Consider the following 19,532-nt stretch of genomic DNA (forward strand, 5'->3'; position numbering starts at 1 on the left):
TCTTCAGAGACGTTATACCAAACTGGGAAAAACACTGTTGCTATTCTTATACGTTTGTCAACATCTGACAAGAACTGTCTCTGAAGCAGACACAAGCATGACATGATTTATTTCCCTCCTGACTGCTTCCACAAATATATTCACTTTTGCTCAGTTATTTTTCTGCTGGTTTAGTGAGCTGAACTGGTCCACTGAGGGACCAAAAAAGCACCAGGACCAGCATAAGGAAGGGGACATGGCAAGGAGGGAAGAGTGAAGGACTATATTTTTAGCAGCAAGCTTTCAGACCTGTTTAATTTTCTTGTCTAACTGGTGCGTCAATACTGTAATTTGCAGATACAACGTTCAGAAAAATACTGCCATTTCTAAAAGGTTTGCTAAATACTCTACCCCTCTGAGACATAAATGGGCAATATGAACACGACATTTTGCTCGTAACTGAGGAGTCACAGTATTTAATCTCTCTAGGACAATAGCTATGACTCCTCTCTAAAAAAATCAGTAAGTCTGTTAAAACAGAATGATAGCCTTTTATTTTAAAATACAAGTGTTCTTCCCACATAACGTTTAAAAGTGCAACTCCGGTGGTGAAAACTTTTTATTTTGGAATTAGCAAGGTATTAGACAGTGTGGGATTTAAGAGGATGTTCTGACAACCAATGACAACCCTTATTTTCTACACGTTTCTTTCATTTAGACTAAAAGAGCGGCTGATTCTGCCAAGAGTCTTTTACTCTTCAAAGTGATGTTTCCTCAAGTTTACTTCGAAATTTTCTAAGGATTTTCTAGAGACCAGTTGACTTACTAAATTTAAAAAACTAACAACAAAAACTCACCCTCTACATTCTTTTGGAAGGCTTGGCTTTGGTAAAACTTAATAATAAGATTTTCTAACATCGGGAAACATAGTACAAGTTTCAACTAGTAGGGACTAGAAGTAAACAAACAAACAAACAAATCTATATCTATATATATCTCTCATATCCTAAGACAGATTAAACAACAGAGTTATAAAATTTAGAAAGTATGCAAGAGAAGGAACTAAACTTTAATTGTGGCTGATTGGTTGACTTTCATCTTCTTCAGCACTACCCTAATATTACTTAAATCATGCTTCAGTGTTGTCACAGAAAACATGCGGCATTAGAGTGAATAAAACGTTAGTTCATATAAATATTTTTATTTGAAAAATACTTACATCATATAGATTACAAACATATTCTCAACATAACAAAGTTTCCTTTGATAGGTGTACCACTCAGTGAAACCACTTACATTCAACATTCTCTGGAAATTTTCTGTGAATGACTTTGTATTTGTCTAGAGCTTTCTGGTAGTTACCTGCAAACAAAAGAAACATCTCCTATCCACATATCCAAAAATTAAAAAAGAATATCAGATGAGGAATTGATACAGCTTGACATTACTTCAGCTTTTCAAGAACGTGTCTTAATATTCTAAGATCAAATTTGATAAAAGGAAACTGAACACTCTTTAACAAGTACTTGATAGTAGAAATTAAGAACATTTGAAAACAATCCAAATTATTCTGCAAAAACCAGAATTAATGAAGACTAGTTTCCTACTGATTTTTGTCCTTTGTCCACCTACCTCTAGGACCCCATGCCAACCCCAACTGCATGCACCCTATCATGCTGGGACGCATCTAACAGATAATATTTATCACACATACTACGGCTTATCTGAGGCTGCAAATATACGGATTAGTCAAATAGAACTGTCCAACAGTTGGGCTCTGCCTGCCCTTCCTTCAAACAGAGCACGAATCTGTGTCTCTCTCCTTTGCCCAAACACCGTTTTTCACAGAACTAGTAGCAAAGCAATTCTTTTTGAGACTTACTATGGAGAGGACTGACAGACATTGTCCATATAAAAAATTCATTTCCATAGAACATCAGATGAAAAAAAAAGCTAGTTGACATATCACCAATGTTTTTATTTCCTTAATGCTAGGCAGAGATCAAACTGACCTGGTATGTGTTAACATGATAAGCTAGGAATTTTGCCAATGAATCATAAGCAATCTAAACAACAGCCAAAACTGTTGTATTTCTTTGCTGGGAAAGCAGTGAATTTGTCTGTTTTTGGGTGGTGTTGACTGTTCTTAGTTTGCTGCTCCCAGTGAATTTCCCAGCTCCTGTTTCTTTTTCACTGTTGAATTAAACGGAGCAGAGTGAGAAAATGCACCGATACATTATTGAAGTCTCTTCTGCAAGATTCTAGAGAAGGAAAAGGAGAGTGGTAACAATGGGACAGCAACAAAGTATAATTTACAGCATCAAGTGTCTTGAATGCTGTGTAGGTGATGAAAAAAGAGAAATCTTGTCTTTTTGTTTTGCTTATCATCAAAAATATTGATGTATTACATTAACAGTATGAAAATTCAGCACATTAAGACTGCCCCAAAGGTATTCTGTGTAATGCAAATACTATTTTAATGTCTAAAAATTGTAACTAGTGTTGCAAATGAATAATGGCAACTAAGCAACTTCAAATTCTAATGACTTATGTTAGATCAGATGGTACCATAATATACATTTAAAAACTTCTGGCAGATCATTTATGCTATAACAACTTATTTTAATTCCCAAGGAGTGCTCTATGCATAAATCACTACACGCATACTTCTTGGACTTAAAGAAAAGTCACACTTTATTACATATAAATGCAAAAAAATTCAAAAAAAATCAAAATAACATGTAACTGAACTTTCCAACACATTTTGGGATCAATATAACACATGCAGAAAAGATCAAAAGAAAAAAAAAATCAAAATGTGTAACATCTGAAAACAAAACAAACCTCTAACTAATTAAGAAAAACTGTTACAGAACTTACCACTTCTTCTATAGCAACTGGCAATCATCAGCTGCCACTTCACTTGTGTTGGTCTGTATATAAATAAAAAAAATTATGCATGCTGCCAAACAATGAATAAGCAAAATATTCTGCATAGCATTGGTAAAAACCTACTATTAAACTTGTCTTAAATTCTTTTACCTAATATAGTCCCCTCCTAGGAAGGGCTTAGCCTGGTCCGTTCACAGACACTTCACTCCTGCCTCCACGCCTGTGTTCAGGCCTCTGTCTCACCCACTTGTAGTCACGTGTTCTAATCTTTCTCCTACTTATGACTCTATGCACCTGACGCAGGCAGTTGACCTGCCACGTGATCCACTCATCTTTATCCAAGGCTGTACAGAATCATGAAGCAGGGGAAGAGAACAAAATGCCAAATGGTATTCTGAGAAAATCCCACCAGCAGGGCCTCAAGCATGCCCAAGACTCCTGCCGGAACGCACACTCCCACTTACAGCTTTGAACTCTGCCTCCTGCAAGATGCCTTGGCTGCTTCCTTTCCTTCTCTTTCTAACACGTAATGGTCAGAGAAAACACTGGAGAGGTCTGGACACGTACAACAAAATTGTTGGAGTCTTTCCTCATTCTTATCAAGACGACGTGAGAATTAGGAAATTTTCATGTCAACTGCATAAGGATGCTCTATAAGCCAAAGCACTTTCCATAGGTGGTTTATAGTTTGACAGTACTATGTCCAAAAGGCAGTGTACACTAACACTGGCAGAACAGTGGGGTTTTTTTGTTTTTTTTTGTTTGTTTTTTTACACTAATTCTCTTTAATTTCCCTTTCTTTCATTTTTCTCTATATATAATGTTTGTTTGCACAGTAGCAGCTGCCAGACAAACTTATGGAAGACAGATGCTTCACATTTTTCAGTTTCAGCTGAGTATGTCTCCTGTTAAAGGCAGCCAAGCAAACATCCACACCACTCTCCATTACAGTTTTAGGTAGTTCAGTACGAAAATCTTAAAGAGAATAAATTGTCAGCCATCAGCACTAGATTCATGGCTCCTATTATTAATGTTTGATTCACATACGCTGCTAATATGTAGAATAATGGAAAACAACCTCAATTCATTGTCTAATATATTATCTTAAAATGCAAACTAAAATATGATTATTGTAATTAAAACACTGAATACAGTAAACAATATTAAACTGACAAAAAGGGTGGTCAAAACTAAAATTAAGTCAAATTTTCAAAAATGTAACTTTAGTTACAATCAGTAACAATATTAATTTAGAAATTCATATTCATATTTAGCAATTTGCAAATCTAGACTCAATTTTTAATATCAAATAAACCCTTAAATATCTACATTATTATCTACTATTAACCATCTTACCCCACAAAGAATAATTTTTCTGTATTATATAGAAAGACTAAAATTATAGATAATAATGAAAAATGTCATATGCCACTGACTAATAAATAGTTTACAATCCACATACTTCACGTTTCATGTAGGGACTGGCTGCAACATGAAGCCTAAAATATTTAGACCTTTGCCAAAACACGATTATTATGAAATAATTCTTTTTAGTTTCAGCTGTTTTTTCCAAAGTTTCTAAAAAGGCTGTGAGCACCAGCATACGTGATCCAACAGCTTAACTACAATAGAGATTACGGTGTGCACTGTTGTGCTGAAAAGAAAAGAATACTAGCAAACCTTTAAGTAAGGGTGGAACCAAAAAAAAAAAAAAATAAAAGGGAGAGAATGACAGAGAGAGAGAAGAATATATGAAAAAAAAGAAAAAAAATCTTCTAGGCAATTCCTGATGGTAAATGACTACTTGATGAAAAACAGCTGAAGGCCTACAATCAAGCTCTGACGCCAACAAATGCTCAACAACAAGATATCATATTTTGATTAATCTTTTTTCTTCTTTTCTAGGGTTTGTTGGGTCTGCAACTATAAAATACTGAAATATCTGTTATTGTTTATGTTACCAGTCCTTCCTTTGCATTGCACAAACTTTCTGTATAGGACCAATGGGTTACAGAATTGAAGATCAGTGGATAACGAAGTATTTCGATATATCTATAATTTCAATTCTTTTAAACATCCTTCCCTAATTGTAACAAAGTTAATCACAAATTTTATTACTGTAAATAAAAAACTAAATTCGCAATATGGTCATATTGATCACACCCTGCACAGAAGATAATTTTGAAGGCATTTTCATGAGGAAAGAAAGAGCCCAAGTTCCAAGCAGAAAGCAAGCTGCTTCTCCACCTTAGGAATTGCGTACGGCCAATTATTGTGAGTAACAGTCGTGGTGAAAGGCCGTACTCGGGCATTGTGCAGCTTTCGCCCATTGGCTGTGACTCACAGACTGAAAGCTGGTATCAGGAATATGATCTTCAGCTAGCTTGTTTAATTAAAATAAGTTAATCTGATATCTCACTTAGGGGTAATGCATTGTTGTTACTGGTGTGCCGGAAGGCTGGTGTCATGTTATGACTTTTGTATACTTTTTTTTTTTTTTTAAATAGGGTACTAGAGTTTGTGCTATTATTATTATTGTCACTCAAAAAAAAATAATATAGTGTATTGTAGACAGTAATCACAGATTCCAGACAGGCTCTGAACTTCTAGTGTACCAAAATGTAAGTGCACTGACCCAGATAACAATAGGCACAAGCTCAGTTAAACCCATGTTTAAAGTGTGGTAACTTATGCTTACACTTTCCTAATTCTTAAGCCTATGAACTTGCCTCCTGTATTTTTGCCTTTAATCTATAGCTCTATTTCTTTATAATTATACTACTGTTAGTGGAATTTCTGTTTTTCTATTTATTATCAGCTGTTAATCCTTATGTAAACCTAGCTTTTTCTCTTCTATAATATTCAACGTCTATTCTAATTCAAGCCACATAAAAAACAGAATTATTATTTCTTATTGCAAGTAGATTGTTAGAAGTTCAGTATAATCTTGAACAAATTGTCAAAATTTTGCCCAGTCTCCTGTTCACGTACGTCATTAAGATTCACGTCAACAGTGGCAAAAGGTCAAAGCTTAGATCATCACCAGATAAGCAGTAACTGAGTTTTGCTTAGCCTGATTTTTGATTGGTTCCCAAAACACAAAATAAGACAAATTCATACTTGCTGTGAATTTTAGTCGCATGAATTTTAGCTGATCTATTAACACAAGTTCCTCATGAACACATAGAGAAACCTTTGTTTCCACATAAAAACCCGCATTCCTTTTTAGAATTCTGTTTGACCAAATTTTTGTTTATTAACCTGGTAAGCTCTCTTTCTCATCTAAAATAAAATATACTCTATCCTCTTATTTTATTAAGTATTTAATACCTTACTAAAGGATAATTCCAGGAGCTAAGTTTATCTCGCTATATTCCAAATATCCTTGTCAGGTTCAATTTGATTTGTCAATATATTTTCACTGTAATTATGTACCGTACATTTTTGCTCAATTCAATATATTATTTGTATGTATCTGTCATTCTTTTTACAGGAGCAGAAATCATATGAAAGGAAAAAATGCAGCATGAACTGCTAAAAGATGCTTTTATCTAAACCATCATGTTATCATCAAATGATTAAATAATACAAAGGAAATACTTTACCCAAAACTTAAAGCACTTAGAAGCAATTTAAGCACTTAGAAGCAAAACATCCTCTAAACAAACAGGAAGTTGAGAAAATTAAATAATATCCCAAAATATATTTAACTCTGACATTTGCTTATAGTGTTAATGTTCTCCAACCAATTTATCTCCAGTTATAAATATAGATGCCTAATCACAAAATATTTGACAATGTATAAAATAATAATTACTTACAGGATAAGTGCTGCTCTTTCGAAGTACTCAATGGCTTTTTCACAAAACTGGGTGTCAATATAGTAGGCTCCAAGCCATTCAATGACCTCAATGTTTGAAGGGAAATGCCGATATGACTGACAAAATAGAAAAGGCGAAAGAAACACAATTTTAGTGATAAACAACATCTTTATGTGACTTTTGGAATATCTTACTCATTTAAGTATTTAATTCTCCAGATGCCCAAAATACGTAATATATGAATGAAAGCAGTGTACTATACTAACCCACCCCCAAAAAACAGCATGTCAATTTTTCTAATTACAGAATGCTTTTTAGAAGTTACCTGAGATGAGTCTGTCACATTTTCCATCCAACCTTATTTGAAATATTAATTTAAGTATCATTTACAGCAGCAAAACTTACGTAGACGACTGTTATATGTAAATAAGTTGCCTAAAATATTAAACAATGTTATAATATGAAAAATTTCATATTTCAAATCAGTCTGCTAGAAAACTCACCTAAAAGCATGCATTCTTTTCTATGAAATACATATGTACATAAATAACATTTTCAGCTTCTTAGAAATTCTCGTTGAAACAGGCACCAAAATCATCTCCAAGCACAACTCCGCTATTATTCAGAATGGCAACACAGATTTGGTAATCCTCTGACTTTACACAGACAAAAAAAACCTCTCAGATTGCAAAACAACTTCCTGTCCTACTCCGGTTTCTAAAACAGAGGTGTGTTTACAAACTGTTACAAGTATCACAGATAACCTGAAACGAGAGCAGATGTCTACATTCAGGCAACTAAATTTGTCCAAACTATAATATTTTTCTGCAGCTGTAAGACAAAATAAGGAATAGCTTTATTAGGCTTCTGGGTTTACCTGCATGAATCCACCTGAAGCTTTCAGTTTCTCTTTATAAATACGCAAATGCCTTCTATAATTGCAAATTTTTATTTAATTATACAGTCTTTTCCACCAAAAAACAAATGTGGTCTTTGAGGGAGTGTTCAAGACGCCAATTATAAACAAATACAAGGGGCAAGATTTTTCACAACTCTACCACCTCTGCTTTTATTCATGCAACACCTACCACTACAAGCATACAGAATACACAAGGCAATTTAGAAGCTCCGGGAGTATCCAAGAGATGTGCACGAGACTAACAGGTAAGACATGAAAGCTACAGAAGGCCCGTGCCCTTCTGGACCAGCAGCTGGAAGCTAGTATGAAATCCTTGGGTGACCAAAACAGCCCCAGCTGCCTAAATAGAGGTTGCTTAATCCTACTCACAATTTGAAAAAGCAAAACAAAGCAAACAAGCAACCAACCAAAAAACAAAAACAACAGAAAAAATCCATGAATTTGATTCCAATTCTGGGAAACACCTGGAAATGGGCCTAAATCTATGCATACGCGTGAATCACCTCAACTGGACATGAACTAATGCTTCTTTTTCTGAATCAAGTAAATAATTCTTAACGTTTACCTGTGTAGTGCAGTTTAGCTACTACTAAAATAAAGCTAAAAAAGGAGGAATACGGCACGTTTACCAACTTCACTCAACCGACATCAGTTTTAAAAAAAAAAAAAAAAAAAAAAAGACCATCACCTTGCATATTTCGTCTATTCCAATGGCAAATTCTTTGAGTCTTTAACGCAAAAGAAGGGGATTTAAACATCAAACATACTTGGAAGCATTTGGGTTTTGCGTAGGAGGATAGCAAATAATAGCGCATGTGTCAAATAAGGCAGAAATCCATGCTTTATCAGGTCAAGAGATCCCTACGTTCTCCCAACTCCCACACGAAGAGGAAGGAGCCCATATTCCCCCCACCTCCAAAAAAACCCCCAAGCCCCGAGTCAGATCACTCCCCAGACATTACTCACAACACAGCCAAGCAAACGGCTGAATCATTTAACAGACAGAGCCTCCAATGGAGATACATGGAAGCAGAGGAGACTAGGTGAGAAATTTTTGTGGATTCTGAAAGATCCACAGTCTGTAACTATACCATCAATAAATACATACATATATATATGGCCATTATACACAGATGTACTTTCCAATTAATGCAGTCAAGTTACATACCTTTAAAATCACATTTACGACATCCATTTTTAACTTTGTGTTTCAGAGTGTATTTTAAATTGAAAACAAAATTTTAGGGGTCAATGTAAACAAACAAACCCACCCCCAAATCTCATTCTTCTTTCCTTTCACTAATATTTTAAATAGTTCAAATGAATCAATCGTTAATTTGATGTACGAACCTATGACAACGTTTTCTTTGAAAGTGCACCAGAAAGGTAAAGAACAAGTACCTCATAGTAATAATGAAAAGCTTGGGATTTATCACCTTCGTTATCATACAATTTCCCTAGTTTTGAAAGAATACATGGGTCAGTGGGCACTACGCTGATCAACTGCATGAGCCACTCTATGGCTTGATTGGGATCTTCCATTACTTCATATCTGAGGTTTCTTCAGTTAAGGACAACTCCAGTGCTGATGACACTTCGGTTTACTGAGCATTCCCCCTGCTTAACATAATGTAATCCATATGCTGGACAGATACACCAGTCACTCCAGTGTGGACAATTTATTCAGAATTTTTACACATTGATTTCATAATTTCTTTCCTATTGGGAAGTGCTTTTGTAGACTTGAAGAAAGAGAAATAATTCAGAGGCTTTGACAGCTCTTTCACCTTAAAAACACTGTAGACTTAGCTGTCTCTTGCTAATGTCACTCTGACTTCCTCACTTATAACAACAAAGTGAGAGAATTTGGCATTTATTTCTAGCCTTCACAACTGGGTATGCTTTTCTGAACGTATCACTGTGTACCGACATAAGTGATTAGGTAGAACTGCTGTCCTCAGGAGCAGACTTCTGCCTGCAGGAAGATTCTGTGCTGCAGGTCTAAGCGGCACGGCGTGATCCAGAGGACGGAAGCCACTTTGGTTGCAATTAGGTCTGCAGAGCACTTTCCCCTCCTCAGTTACCCCACAAGGAGTGCGATGGCCCAGTACTCCGGGGCCGCGTGAGCTGGAGCTGTTTCCCGACATGCTCTCTACGTTTCTACTGCACTCCACCCTTCACGGGAAAAAAGGCCTGTGAGGGTTTGTGGAAAGCAGCTTTACGTAGCAGTGGCGCCGGGGAATTCTCCCCCGGATGGTGCTGGAAGTTGTAGAGCCATATAAGCTGTTGTGACAGGGCTACGCAGGGAACTGAGATCACAGCCATTCTGAAATTTTGAAGTTTGCTTGCTTTACTGAATAAAATATATTTTAAGTATCTTCACTATACTTAAAAGTAAAGCACAGGAATCAAAACCTGCTCTTCCTTGTGGAAGTTTTTATTCTGGTTTGCACATCCTCAGAAGCATCCTTAAATAAATTCATACTGCAGAATCGTTATCACTGGGGATGTGCAAAGCCAATGACCCCCACCTCCTCTTGGCTTTCCAATCTGTTCAGCTTTTGCAGCGCTGAAAGACAATTACTTTCTTACACAGACTAACCTGAGAAGAGCTTTCAGAACAGAACCTCACTTTCATCAACTATAATATTTTTTCTTAAAGGTTTTACTCTACTGCGTTTATGTCTATCATATTATTTTTATAATTTAGCATTTTAAATAGAGTAGGTAACACTTTAATTCTGAGTGTAACTGTTTAACTATTCCCTGATATGCTGATTAATGCAATGAGAACAGTCCTAATGTATTACTTAACATATTTTAAGACCGTCCAGCCTTAACATATATCTCCGCTGACTTCAGTGGAAATGTCAAAGAAGGCTGTAACTTCTGTTTGTGTTTTTTTAAACATCAGAGAATCATACATAAGGGACGCAAATGTAAATTTCTTAGTCTTTGTGTCATGATTAGAACACATGTAAGACTAAATGAGATGAATGTACTAAAATCACCATCTCTCATCACAACTCAGTAAAAGATACATGTTTGCTATTTGATGAAGAACTTGGGCATTGTTTCGAAGGATTGCATGAAGTTTCAGGAAACAATCCAAAGCTTCATCTATTCTGTTTAACTTCCTGTATGATAAACCTAAAAGACAAAGGTTACAACACTAATGCAATAACAAAAAGATGACTTCAGCACATTAACTGACAGCATAACCAAGAAAAATGAAACAGGAATATAGCATTCAGAAAGATGCTCTCAAACTGTATTTTGGTCTGAATATTTACATGATATATAACAAGCAATTCCTGGAAAAAGAAAAAAAAAGAAAAATAAACATATACGCACATATTTCAGATACAGTAGGTCATGACTGTAAACCCACAACAATTTGCTGGGAGACTGAGTTCCAATATAACTGCCTTGACACTGATGGAATTTATACTTGAGAGCCATCCTTACAATCCTTTCCAGTTAGTATGACGCATCAAACTGATACAGGCAAGGAACATGAACCTAATCAGAGACCAAGGTCATACATAATCCCGCTGATTGTGTAACACTCAAAAAATGTGCATTTTTAGTAGACAGTGACACTTTCAGCAATTTTTATCTTCACAGTGATTTACCAATATCAACTAATAATGGCAGATGATTAACAACGGTATAATATCTTTATGGAAGAGACAGGAAGCTGTTGCTGTAACTTAACCTAGTGAATAAACTAATAATTATTGGTACACATTTCTATTCAAGAAAACTTTGAAAAATCACATTCTCAGAAATGCTAGTACCTTTACACAAAAGAAAAATCTCAAAATCACCTTTGGCTTACCAAGATTGTAAAGTGCTTCAGTGCATGAGGAATCATTCCTGAGAGCTTCTTTATAAAACTCAGCTGCTTTTTCATAGTCTCCATTTGCAAAAACAGTATTTCCCTTATTAGTCAGAGCTGCTGGATTGTATCTATCAGAATTTACAGCTAAATCTGCATAGTCAGTTGCTTGTGCCAATTCATTCTCCTACATGAATAAAACATAAACCTTGTATTAGTGATCGGTCAGTTGGTTTTCTTGACACTGACTGTGGCTTCTTATAGTTACTACAGTGAAATTTCAAAAGATGAAAAATGAAAAAATAATACATTCTTCAGCTCTAAAATACTACTTGTGTGTTTGCATAAAACTGATCTTCTCTTTCAAGTTACAGAGAACTTAACACCCGAGACCTGTTTTGCTACTCTGTCCCATCCACTCTTGAAATTCCCTTTGTTGAAACAAAGAAAGCTTTTTTTAAAAACAGGAATAACCCTCTAAAACGTACACGCTTCATACACACACCCCCTCCTTTCCAATCTACAAATTTCACATGTTCCTGAGGCTCAGCCAAGGTCTTCAGGATTTGAATTATAATGTAGGTGCTGAGCTTCTGCATAAATTGTGCTGCAGACATCCTTTTGTGGTCTGGACCTTAATGTCACTCTTCTTCCCAGCAGCACTAAGCAAAGGACATGACCAGAACTTCAACTACAGCCCGAAAAGGGTGTCCCAGAACAGCTTCTCTAACATTTGCAGTTTCTTTTTGTTTACACAGATTATTTGACAAACACAAAAATTGCTACACAGACACAAAGACTGCTACATAAGCTTTGGTTCTTAACTCATTTTCTTACAGCAAACACTTACCAAATAATAAAGGAATGAAAGGTTTGTGGCAGCTGCACTCTTTACTCTGCTATCCTTTTTTTCAAACGTTTTTAAAGTCTCCACAGCCTAGAAGCAATTCAAAAGCAATTTACTTCCACCATATCAAACTCATACCAAAATTATTTCAGAAAACATACACACTGATAAACTGCACAGAAACAAACAGCTAAAATTATTACTAAATTCCCTCATATAAACATGCACGTGATAATTACTAGGGCTTGTCAAACTTGTGTGCCTATGTGCACAGGCACACACACACCATATATACATACTTACACATACAAAAATATTGATCACAAAATTTCAATAGAATTGGCAATTTATTATTTGTTATTTAATATTTGGATTAGATATAACTAATTGAAATCTATACATATCTGCCAGTTCTACTCACAGAAAACACCAGTTAATACTATTTGCCTTTAATCTCATCAACTAACTAAAATCCTTGCACTTACATTTTCCACTTCTCTTACTAAGCAAATGCAAAAGGATTAAAACTTTCATTAAAAAGCTAAAAAATTACATGCAATATAAAAATATGTAAGACTGTAGAACTGGATTTCAATCTGCAGTTGTGTGTAATGCAAAGAAGAAAACACAATCTAAGCTTACGAAGTACTCAAACACATGAAGACTAAGAACAGAAGATATCTTCTACATAAAAACTAAATTTCATAAACTTCAAAACTGAGAAGTTGATGGGCAAAAAGTAAACAAAATTATAGTTAATAAACTACCAAAGAAACTTAAAAAAATAAGGGCAGTTTTTTTCTCCTTGACTATGTGGTAACATTTGTAAATGCAGACTAAATTCATTAGAAAAATCTGGCTTCTTTATACGAAATAACGATATTAATTATATGAAGCATTAAAATATAACAGTGGGCCCAGTTCTTTCCTCTGTTACAACACAGATGTAGCAACCTCAATTTAGCCACCATCATTAGCAATTCAAAAATCTCCTTCCCTTGCATGAAAGCTGCAATCAGCTGTTTACATATCAAAGTAAATGCATGATTCTGTATATGCAATGCCAAAAAAGACAAAAAGAAAACAATTTTTAATTGACTGTCATACAAACTGCTTTTACAGCTACTTTACACAAAATACATGACTGTCTTAATGATGTGTAAAATGACAAATGAAGTACATACAGATAGATACAGCTCACTGATTTATTAAACCACATTCTACCCTAGAAATGCAAGCTATTTAAGGCCAGAATATTTTCCTAATAATAGAAAATTCTCTAAAGAAATATGGCAATTTCAATCATGAAAAGCATTTCAAAAGTTTTAATCTAGACTTTGTAGTCTCTGCAATGTGAGGCTTTAGCTATGGCAATTTTAATCTTTGATACATATTTACGACTTTCTGCAAAAATGGAATGGTCCCAAACATTTGCAGATACACTACCATATCCGAGGTACTCTACTGTTATCATAACTTGCTTCTTTGAGTAAAAGCTGTGCATTTGTTACAAGGGAATTCTCTTTCAGTAAACTTAGCTATATAGTTCAAAGACACTTTCTGAAAGGCCATTTCCTATTGTAGCCAATTTGTTTACCTTTGCTTCCCTGCTGAATGGCATCTTTTGACTATAAAGATTAGATTGGAAGTAATTTCCTTTTCAATTATAAAAAAAGTTCGTATGACCCTGAGCGTTGTTCACTTGCAGGTATGCTGCAGATCTCTTGAATCATTTCAGCTATAACAGGCCTTAGGATGAAAATCCATAGCAGTATTCTTTTTGTTCTTGCAAAGCAAAAATGCTGTTTCTGTATCATCATTTTATATATTTCTAAATAATTTCTCATCTTTTAATCCTGAAAATAATGACTACTTGGATTGAACAATCTAAACACAGATGGTCCAAATTATTCTTTATGGCCTGATTCCATGATGTTTACAGAAATTAAGCTTTGAAAGCAGCATGCCTGACATAAGCAGGGTCTGCCAGAGACATTAAGGAGTTGCACGGCTAACTCACATAATTTTGTTTTAAAGGTAATTCTTAAAAGCTTTTTCTTCCAGACTAAAAAAAACATTCAAACTATCTAATACAAAAAGAATTTGTAATAAATAATAAAACGCAATCTAGAAATATTATGGGAGTTTCAACTCTGATTTTATTTTAATTTATGTTGGGACTGTTTTAAAATAACATATGCATTACGATGAGCACAAAGTTAAACCTATTACAGCTACAGCAAAAATCTGTTTTAGTCTTTGTTTTTTTTTTTTTTTTAAACATACTAAAACTTTCAGCCTTGAAACTGACTATTTCAGAAATTTTCCATTCTTGTTCTTCAGCCAAAGGTGTGTTGAGCAGGTGGTGAGTTAGCAACAATATGAACAACAGAGAGGATTAATTTAAGTAGCAGCTGCAGTTTTATTAGAACAAAAAAAGATTCTGTGCAATCATCACTCTGCAGTCCCACTCTACTATTCCAGTATTTAAGTAGTTCCAGTGCAGGTTAAAGGTCTCATATCACATAATCAAAACAAAAAGAGCATCCTCTCCACTTACTCCAACTCCCTTCCCTCTCCCTGCGTTGGAGTACCCCAAAGCAACATCAATAGCAAACTTTGAATTTCATTTATCTCTGAAACATCTTATATATAAATATATGTGTATATATACATATATACACACACACACACTTTTATATATTTTGATATATATATATATTTTTATATATGTAATTTTTTTTAAACCCACACTGGATACTAACTGGAAATTGCAAAAAATTTAACAATTTTGCCATCAAAATAGTAAATTCTTGGGATTCTTCTACTGTTTACATACCTGCACCTTTCTCACCCTCCAAAAATGACTAGAAAAAAGCTACTACATTTGGAAAAATTCTCCAAACTCTCAAACTGCTTCCTGATCTCAGAAAGTTATCAGTCAGACTTGTAGCATATCAAAGGACAACTGTCTTGCTCTGTCTACAAGGAAGGAGAAGAGGGTAGGGTGGACAGGAAGAGAAAAGCTGTTCAGGAAACCGGAAGAGCTTCAATATGAAAAGAGAAAGTAAGCTTAGGTCAAGCAGATGGCCCTGCATGCATCACTCCAAGCTATGGAAAGATGAAGGACCTCAGAAGTTGACAGAGCAGTTCATACACAGCGACATTACAGATGAAGCTGATCTCTCACATTTCTTGCCATTCATGCAAAATATACGTGAAATGTATCTGCATGTATTTTGGTAACATATCTGAGAGAAAGTAAACATCTCCTGGCTGATTAAGCTGTCCTGCTCTCTAGGCTCCACTGACTGTACTAACTAGATCTCCATTAACCGTAACGTGAGCTTGGACAACCAGTGCAGAAAACTAAATTTAGATGTCTTAATCTGGAACTGAACTGCGTTCGCTATAACTTCTATGGCAAAAATTTCCTTTGGGTAAAACTTAACCTTATAAAAACACCAAAAAGAGGTATTTCAATGGCCAGCATCAGTATAATTACTATGTTTGCATAAATCATTTTTATCCTTGCTGAAAAATACGCTACTACTACGTAGGATGTGTTTGTCAATACAATAATAATAAAAACAGTAATGTGAAAAGTTACAATACCTGGTTAAAATCCTTTTGCTTCAAATATGTAGTGGCTTTATTTATTTCCAAGTCATTGGCTAACTCTACATACTGGGAAGCTTTTACGGCTTCAACACACCTGCAACAGAAAGAAATCCACAAAGATAAACAAAAGGTATCCATATAAATGCCACGCTGTTATATGTTTTTACTGTCAATTACCTGTCTAAAATGAACTGCTCGTAGCTATTCCTTCTTTTCAGAGGTATACGACACTTCCACTAATTAAAAGCGTTTTGAAAATACTTACAGATATGATGTATGAATTAGAGATATCATATACAAAAAAAAAAAAAAAGGTGTTTTGTAGAGACATAAAAACAGATACCTTTTTATTTTGCAACAACAAAGGAATACACAGGCTTTATATAAAACATTAGCTTCTATTACTGCAAGGTTTTTCGAGGAAACCCATTAAGATCACTTTTCAAACCTTTTGCTTTGCACAAGTTCTATTTAGTTGATTCTCCAAACCTGATCTCTTGCTGCATGTGATACTATGAAGCCCATGCCATCTCACGGAACAGAGCAAGAGTCTGCATGGGCCCAGCCCCTGAGCTACATAATAAAGTCATAATAATAAAACTCTTTCTGCTCATCCTGCCAAGTACTGCAGTTATTTTTGGCTTACGGTCTTCTGCAAAATAAAGGCAGTACAGAACAGAGCAGATGAGGTCTGTAAATGAACATCTGAACTACCTTTCAGGGTTTGATGTGGTGTATTTCAGAATTGCTCAATCAGTGGACGAAGGCCTTTATTTATTCCACGTATATACCATTCTATCAAATTGTCTGGAATTAAACTCACTAAAAGAACAACTTTCTGGGATGTTTCTTAAATTCCTCCCATTTTTAAGTGGTGGAAACCCTTTTTCTTTTCTTCTAATAGTCATCTAATTTGCTAACAACAGTTTAACAAAACTGGTTGCTGTTATAATTGGCTTGTCATGTGCATCACCTCTCTATGAAGCACAGAGATACACCTTAATGCTGGAGAAAAAGTTTAACTGAAAATTTGTAATTGCTACAAAGATATCACAGAACTGCACAGAATTGTTGAGGTTGGAAGGGACCTCTGGAGATCATCTAGTCCAACCTCCCTGCTCAAGCAGGGTCCTCTAGAGCACACTGCACAGGATGGTGTCCACATGGCTTTTGAAGATCTCCAGTGAAGGAGACTCCACAACCTCTCAGGGCAACCTGGGCCCAGTGCTCTGTCACCCTCACAGCAAAGAAGTTTTTTTCCTCAGGTTCAGACAGAACTTCCTGTGTTTCCGTTGGTGCCTGTTGCCTCTTGTCCTGTCACTGGGCACCACGGAGAAGAGTCTGGCCTCATCCTCTCGACACCCTCCCTTCAGATACTTGTACACGTTGATGAGATCCCCTCTCAGTCTTCTCTTCTCCAGGATGAACAGGCCCAGCTCTCTCAACCTTTCCTCATGTGAAAGATGCTCCAGTCCCCTCAACATCTTTGCAGCCCTCTGCTGGACTCTCTCCAGGAGCTCCATGCCTCTCCTGTACTGGGGAGTCCAGAACTGGACCCAGCACTCCAGGTGAGGCCTCCCCAGGGCTGAGTAGAGGGGCAGGATCACCTCCCTCCACCTGCTGACAACACTCTGCCTCATGCAACCCAGGAGACCATTTGGCCTTCTTGGCCACAAGGGCACATTGCTGGCTCATTCATGGTCAACCTGTTGTCCACCAGCACTCCCAGGTCCTTCTCTGCAGAGCTGCTTGCCAGCAGGTCAACCCCCAGCCTGTCCTGCTGCATGGGGCTATTCCTCCCTGGGTGCAGGACCCTGCCCTTGCCTTTGTTGAACTTCAGGAGGTTCCTCTCCGCCCACCTCTCCAGCCTCTCCAGCTCCCTCTGAATGGCAGTGCAGCCCTCAGTTTTGCTTCATCAGCAAACTTGCTGAGGGTGCACTCTGTGCCTTCCTCCAGGTCACTGATGAATACATTGAACAAGACTGGACCCAGGACTGACCCCTGGGGGACACCGCTAGCTCCAGGCCCCCAAGTAGACTCTGTGCCACTGACCACAATGCTCTGAGCTCTGCCATCCAGCCAGTTCTCAATCCACCTCACCGTCCACTCATCCAACCCACACTTCCTGAGTTTACTTCCAAGGATGTGATGGGAGAGAGTCAAAAGCCTTGCTGAAGTCCAGGTAGACAACATCCACTGCTCTCCCCTCATCTACCCAGCCAGTCATCCCATCAGAGAAGGCTCTCAGATTGGTCAAGCATGATTTCCCTTTGGTGAATCCGTGCTGACTACTCCAGATCACCTTCTTGTCCTCCATGTGCTTAGTGAGGACCTGACCTCCAGGAGGAGCTGCTCCATCACCTTTCCAGGGATGGAGGTGAGGCTGACAGGCCTGTCGTTTCCTGGCTCCTCCTTCTTGCCCTTTTGGAAGACTGGCGTGACATTGGCTTTCTTCCAGTCCTCAGGCACCTCTCCTGTTCTCCAGGACCTTTCAAAGATGATGGAGAGGGGCCTAGCAATTACATCTGCCAGCTCCCTCAGCGCTCGTGGCTGCGTCCCATCAGGGCCCATGGATTTGCGGATGTCAGGTTTGGACAAATGATCTCTAACCCGATCCTCCTTGACCAAGGGAGAGTCTTCCTTCTCTCTTGTCCCCAGGGTCTGGAATTCCTGAGGGCTGGTCTTAGCAGTAAAGACTGAAGCAGACTTTTATATCCGTAATAAAAGTCCAGAAACAGTTTTCAACAGTTACTGTTAACTTCTTTTAACCAGAAAATGCAGAGATACGGATTATCCCTTTATTCCGTACAGAATATGACAGAGTAGTCCCAAGATTAAACCACATTTCAAGAAATCTCAGTAACAAGTTATGAAATCTAAAGAATATTTGTCCCTATTTTGTTTCTGTAAAGAAAATTAATATGATTAAAAGCACATTTAACACTCAGAGGACTCACAGTATAGTATTTGGAAAACTAAACTCAATGGGCTTGTTAAACTAGATTTACAACTTCTTTGCAGGGCTTGAATACCTCTGCCCAGAGGAGTGGAGAGTAAATTAGGCCCGATGCACACAAAACAGTCTCACACTTCTCACCAGAAGCTGTTTAACTATCCAGAAAAGCTACGAAAGAGTGGGTTTTACTTCATGACAAGTATTTTGTGAATAGCATCAAGGAAGTAGATATGACAGATATAAAAAAGGTTCATTTATTTCCTTTTTCTTCAACAAAAACCAAGATGCACTGCAAACAAATTTGACTTGCCCAGGCTGGCAAGTTATAAAGCAGCAAGCTAATTTTCACAGGACATATTGTTCAGGTTCTGTCCAGTAGTTATGGCAAAAGTAGGAAAATGATAAGGTTATAAATATTATTAAATCATTAAACACCACCTTGTGGGCTCTGGTAGGCTAAACATGTCTTCAGCGTGATAGATTATTTCATTTTAGTATAAATATCTATTAATAAACTATAATTATAGGACCAAGACTTGAAAATATTCCTATTCAGCCAAAAAAAAAGTAAAGAAAAGCTCTCTATTAGATTTCCTTCACTTCCATACTTCAATTTTTTGTCATATATTAAGAAAATTGAACATTGAATACATTCT

General features: G+C 36.6%; 1 protein-coding gene across 5 annotated transcripts in view; it reads right to left on the minus strand.

Moving 5' to 3' along the window:
- The window catches only part of IFT88 (intraflagellar transport 88), a 54,599-nt gene that overhangs the window by 17,672 nt on the left and 17,395 nt on the right, over positions 1-19,532 (minus strand). For 2 of the 5 annotated variants that reach the window (XM_068930264.1, XM_068930265.1), the window contains exons 15-22: positions 15,915-16,014; positions 12,303-12,389; positions 11,453-11,639; positions 10,653-10,761; positions 9,013-9,163; positions 6,693-6,808; positions 2,860-2,912; positions 1,276-1,341 (exon numbers count right to left, since the gene is read on the minus strand). In XM_068930264.1, the coding sequence (XP_068786365.1) occupies positions 1,276-1,341; positions 2,860-2,912; positions 6,693-6,808; positions 9,013-9,163; positions 10,653-10,761; positions 11,453-11,639; positions 12,303-12,389; positions 15,915-16,014 (869 nt within the window). Of the gene's footprint in view, positions 1-1,198; positions 2,241-2,859; positions 2,913-6,692; positions 6,809-9,012; positions 9,164-10,652; positions 10,762-11,452; positions 11,640-12,302; positions 12,390-15,914; positions 16,015-19,532 lie in introns of those variants that run through there. The other 3 variants (XR_011138698.1, XM_068930267.1, XM_068930266.1) reach the window with 3 other exon arrangements.

This window comes from Struthio camelus, chromosome 1 (genome assembly GCF_040807025.1).
Source record: "Struthio camelus isolate bStrCam1 chromosome 1, bStrCam1.hap1, whole genome shotgun sequence".
NCBI classification, from domain to species: Eukaryota; Metazoa; Chordata; class Aves; order Struthioniformes; family Struthionidae; genus Struthio; species Struthio camelus.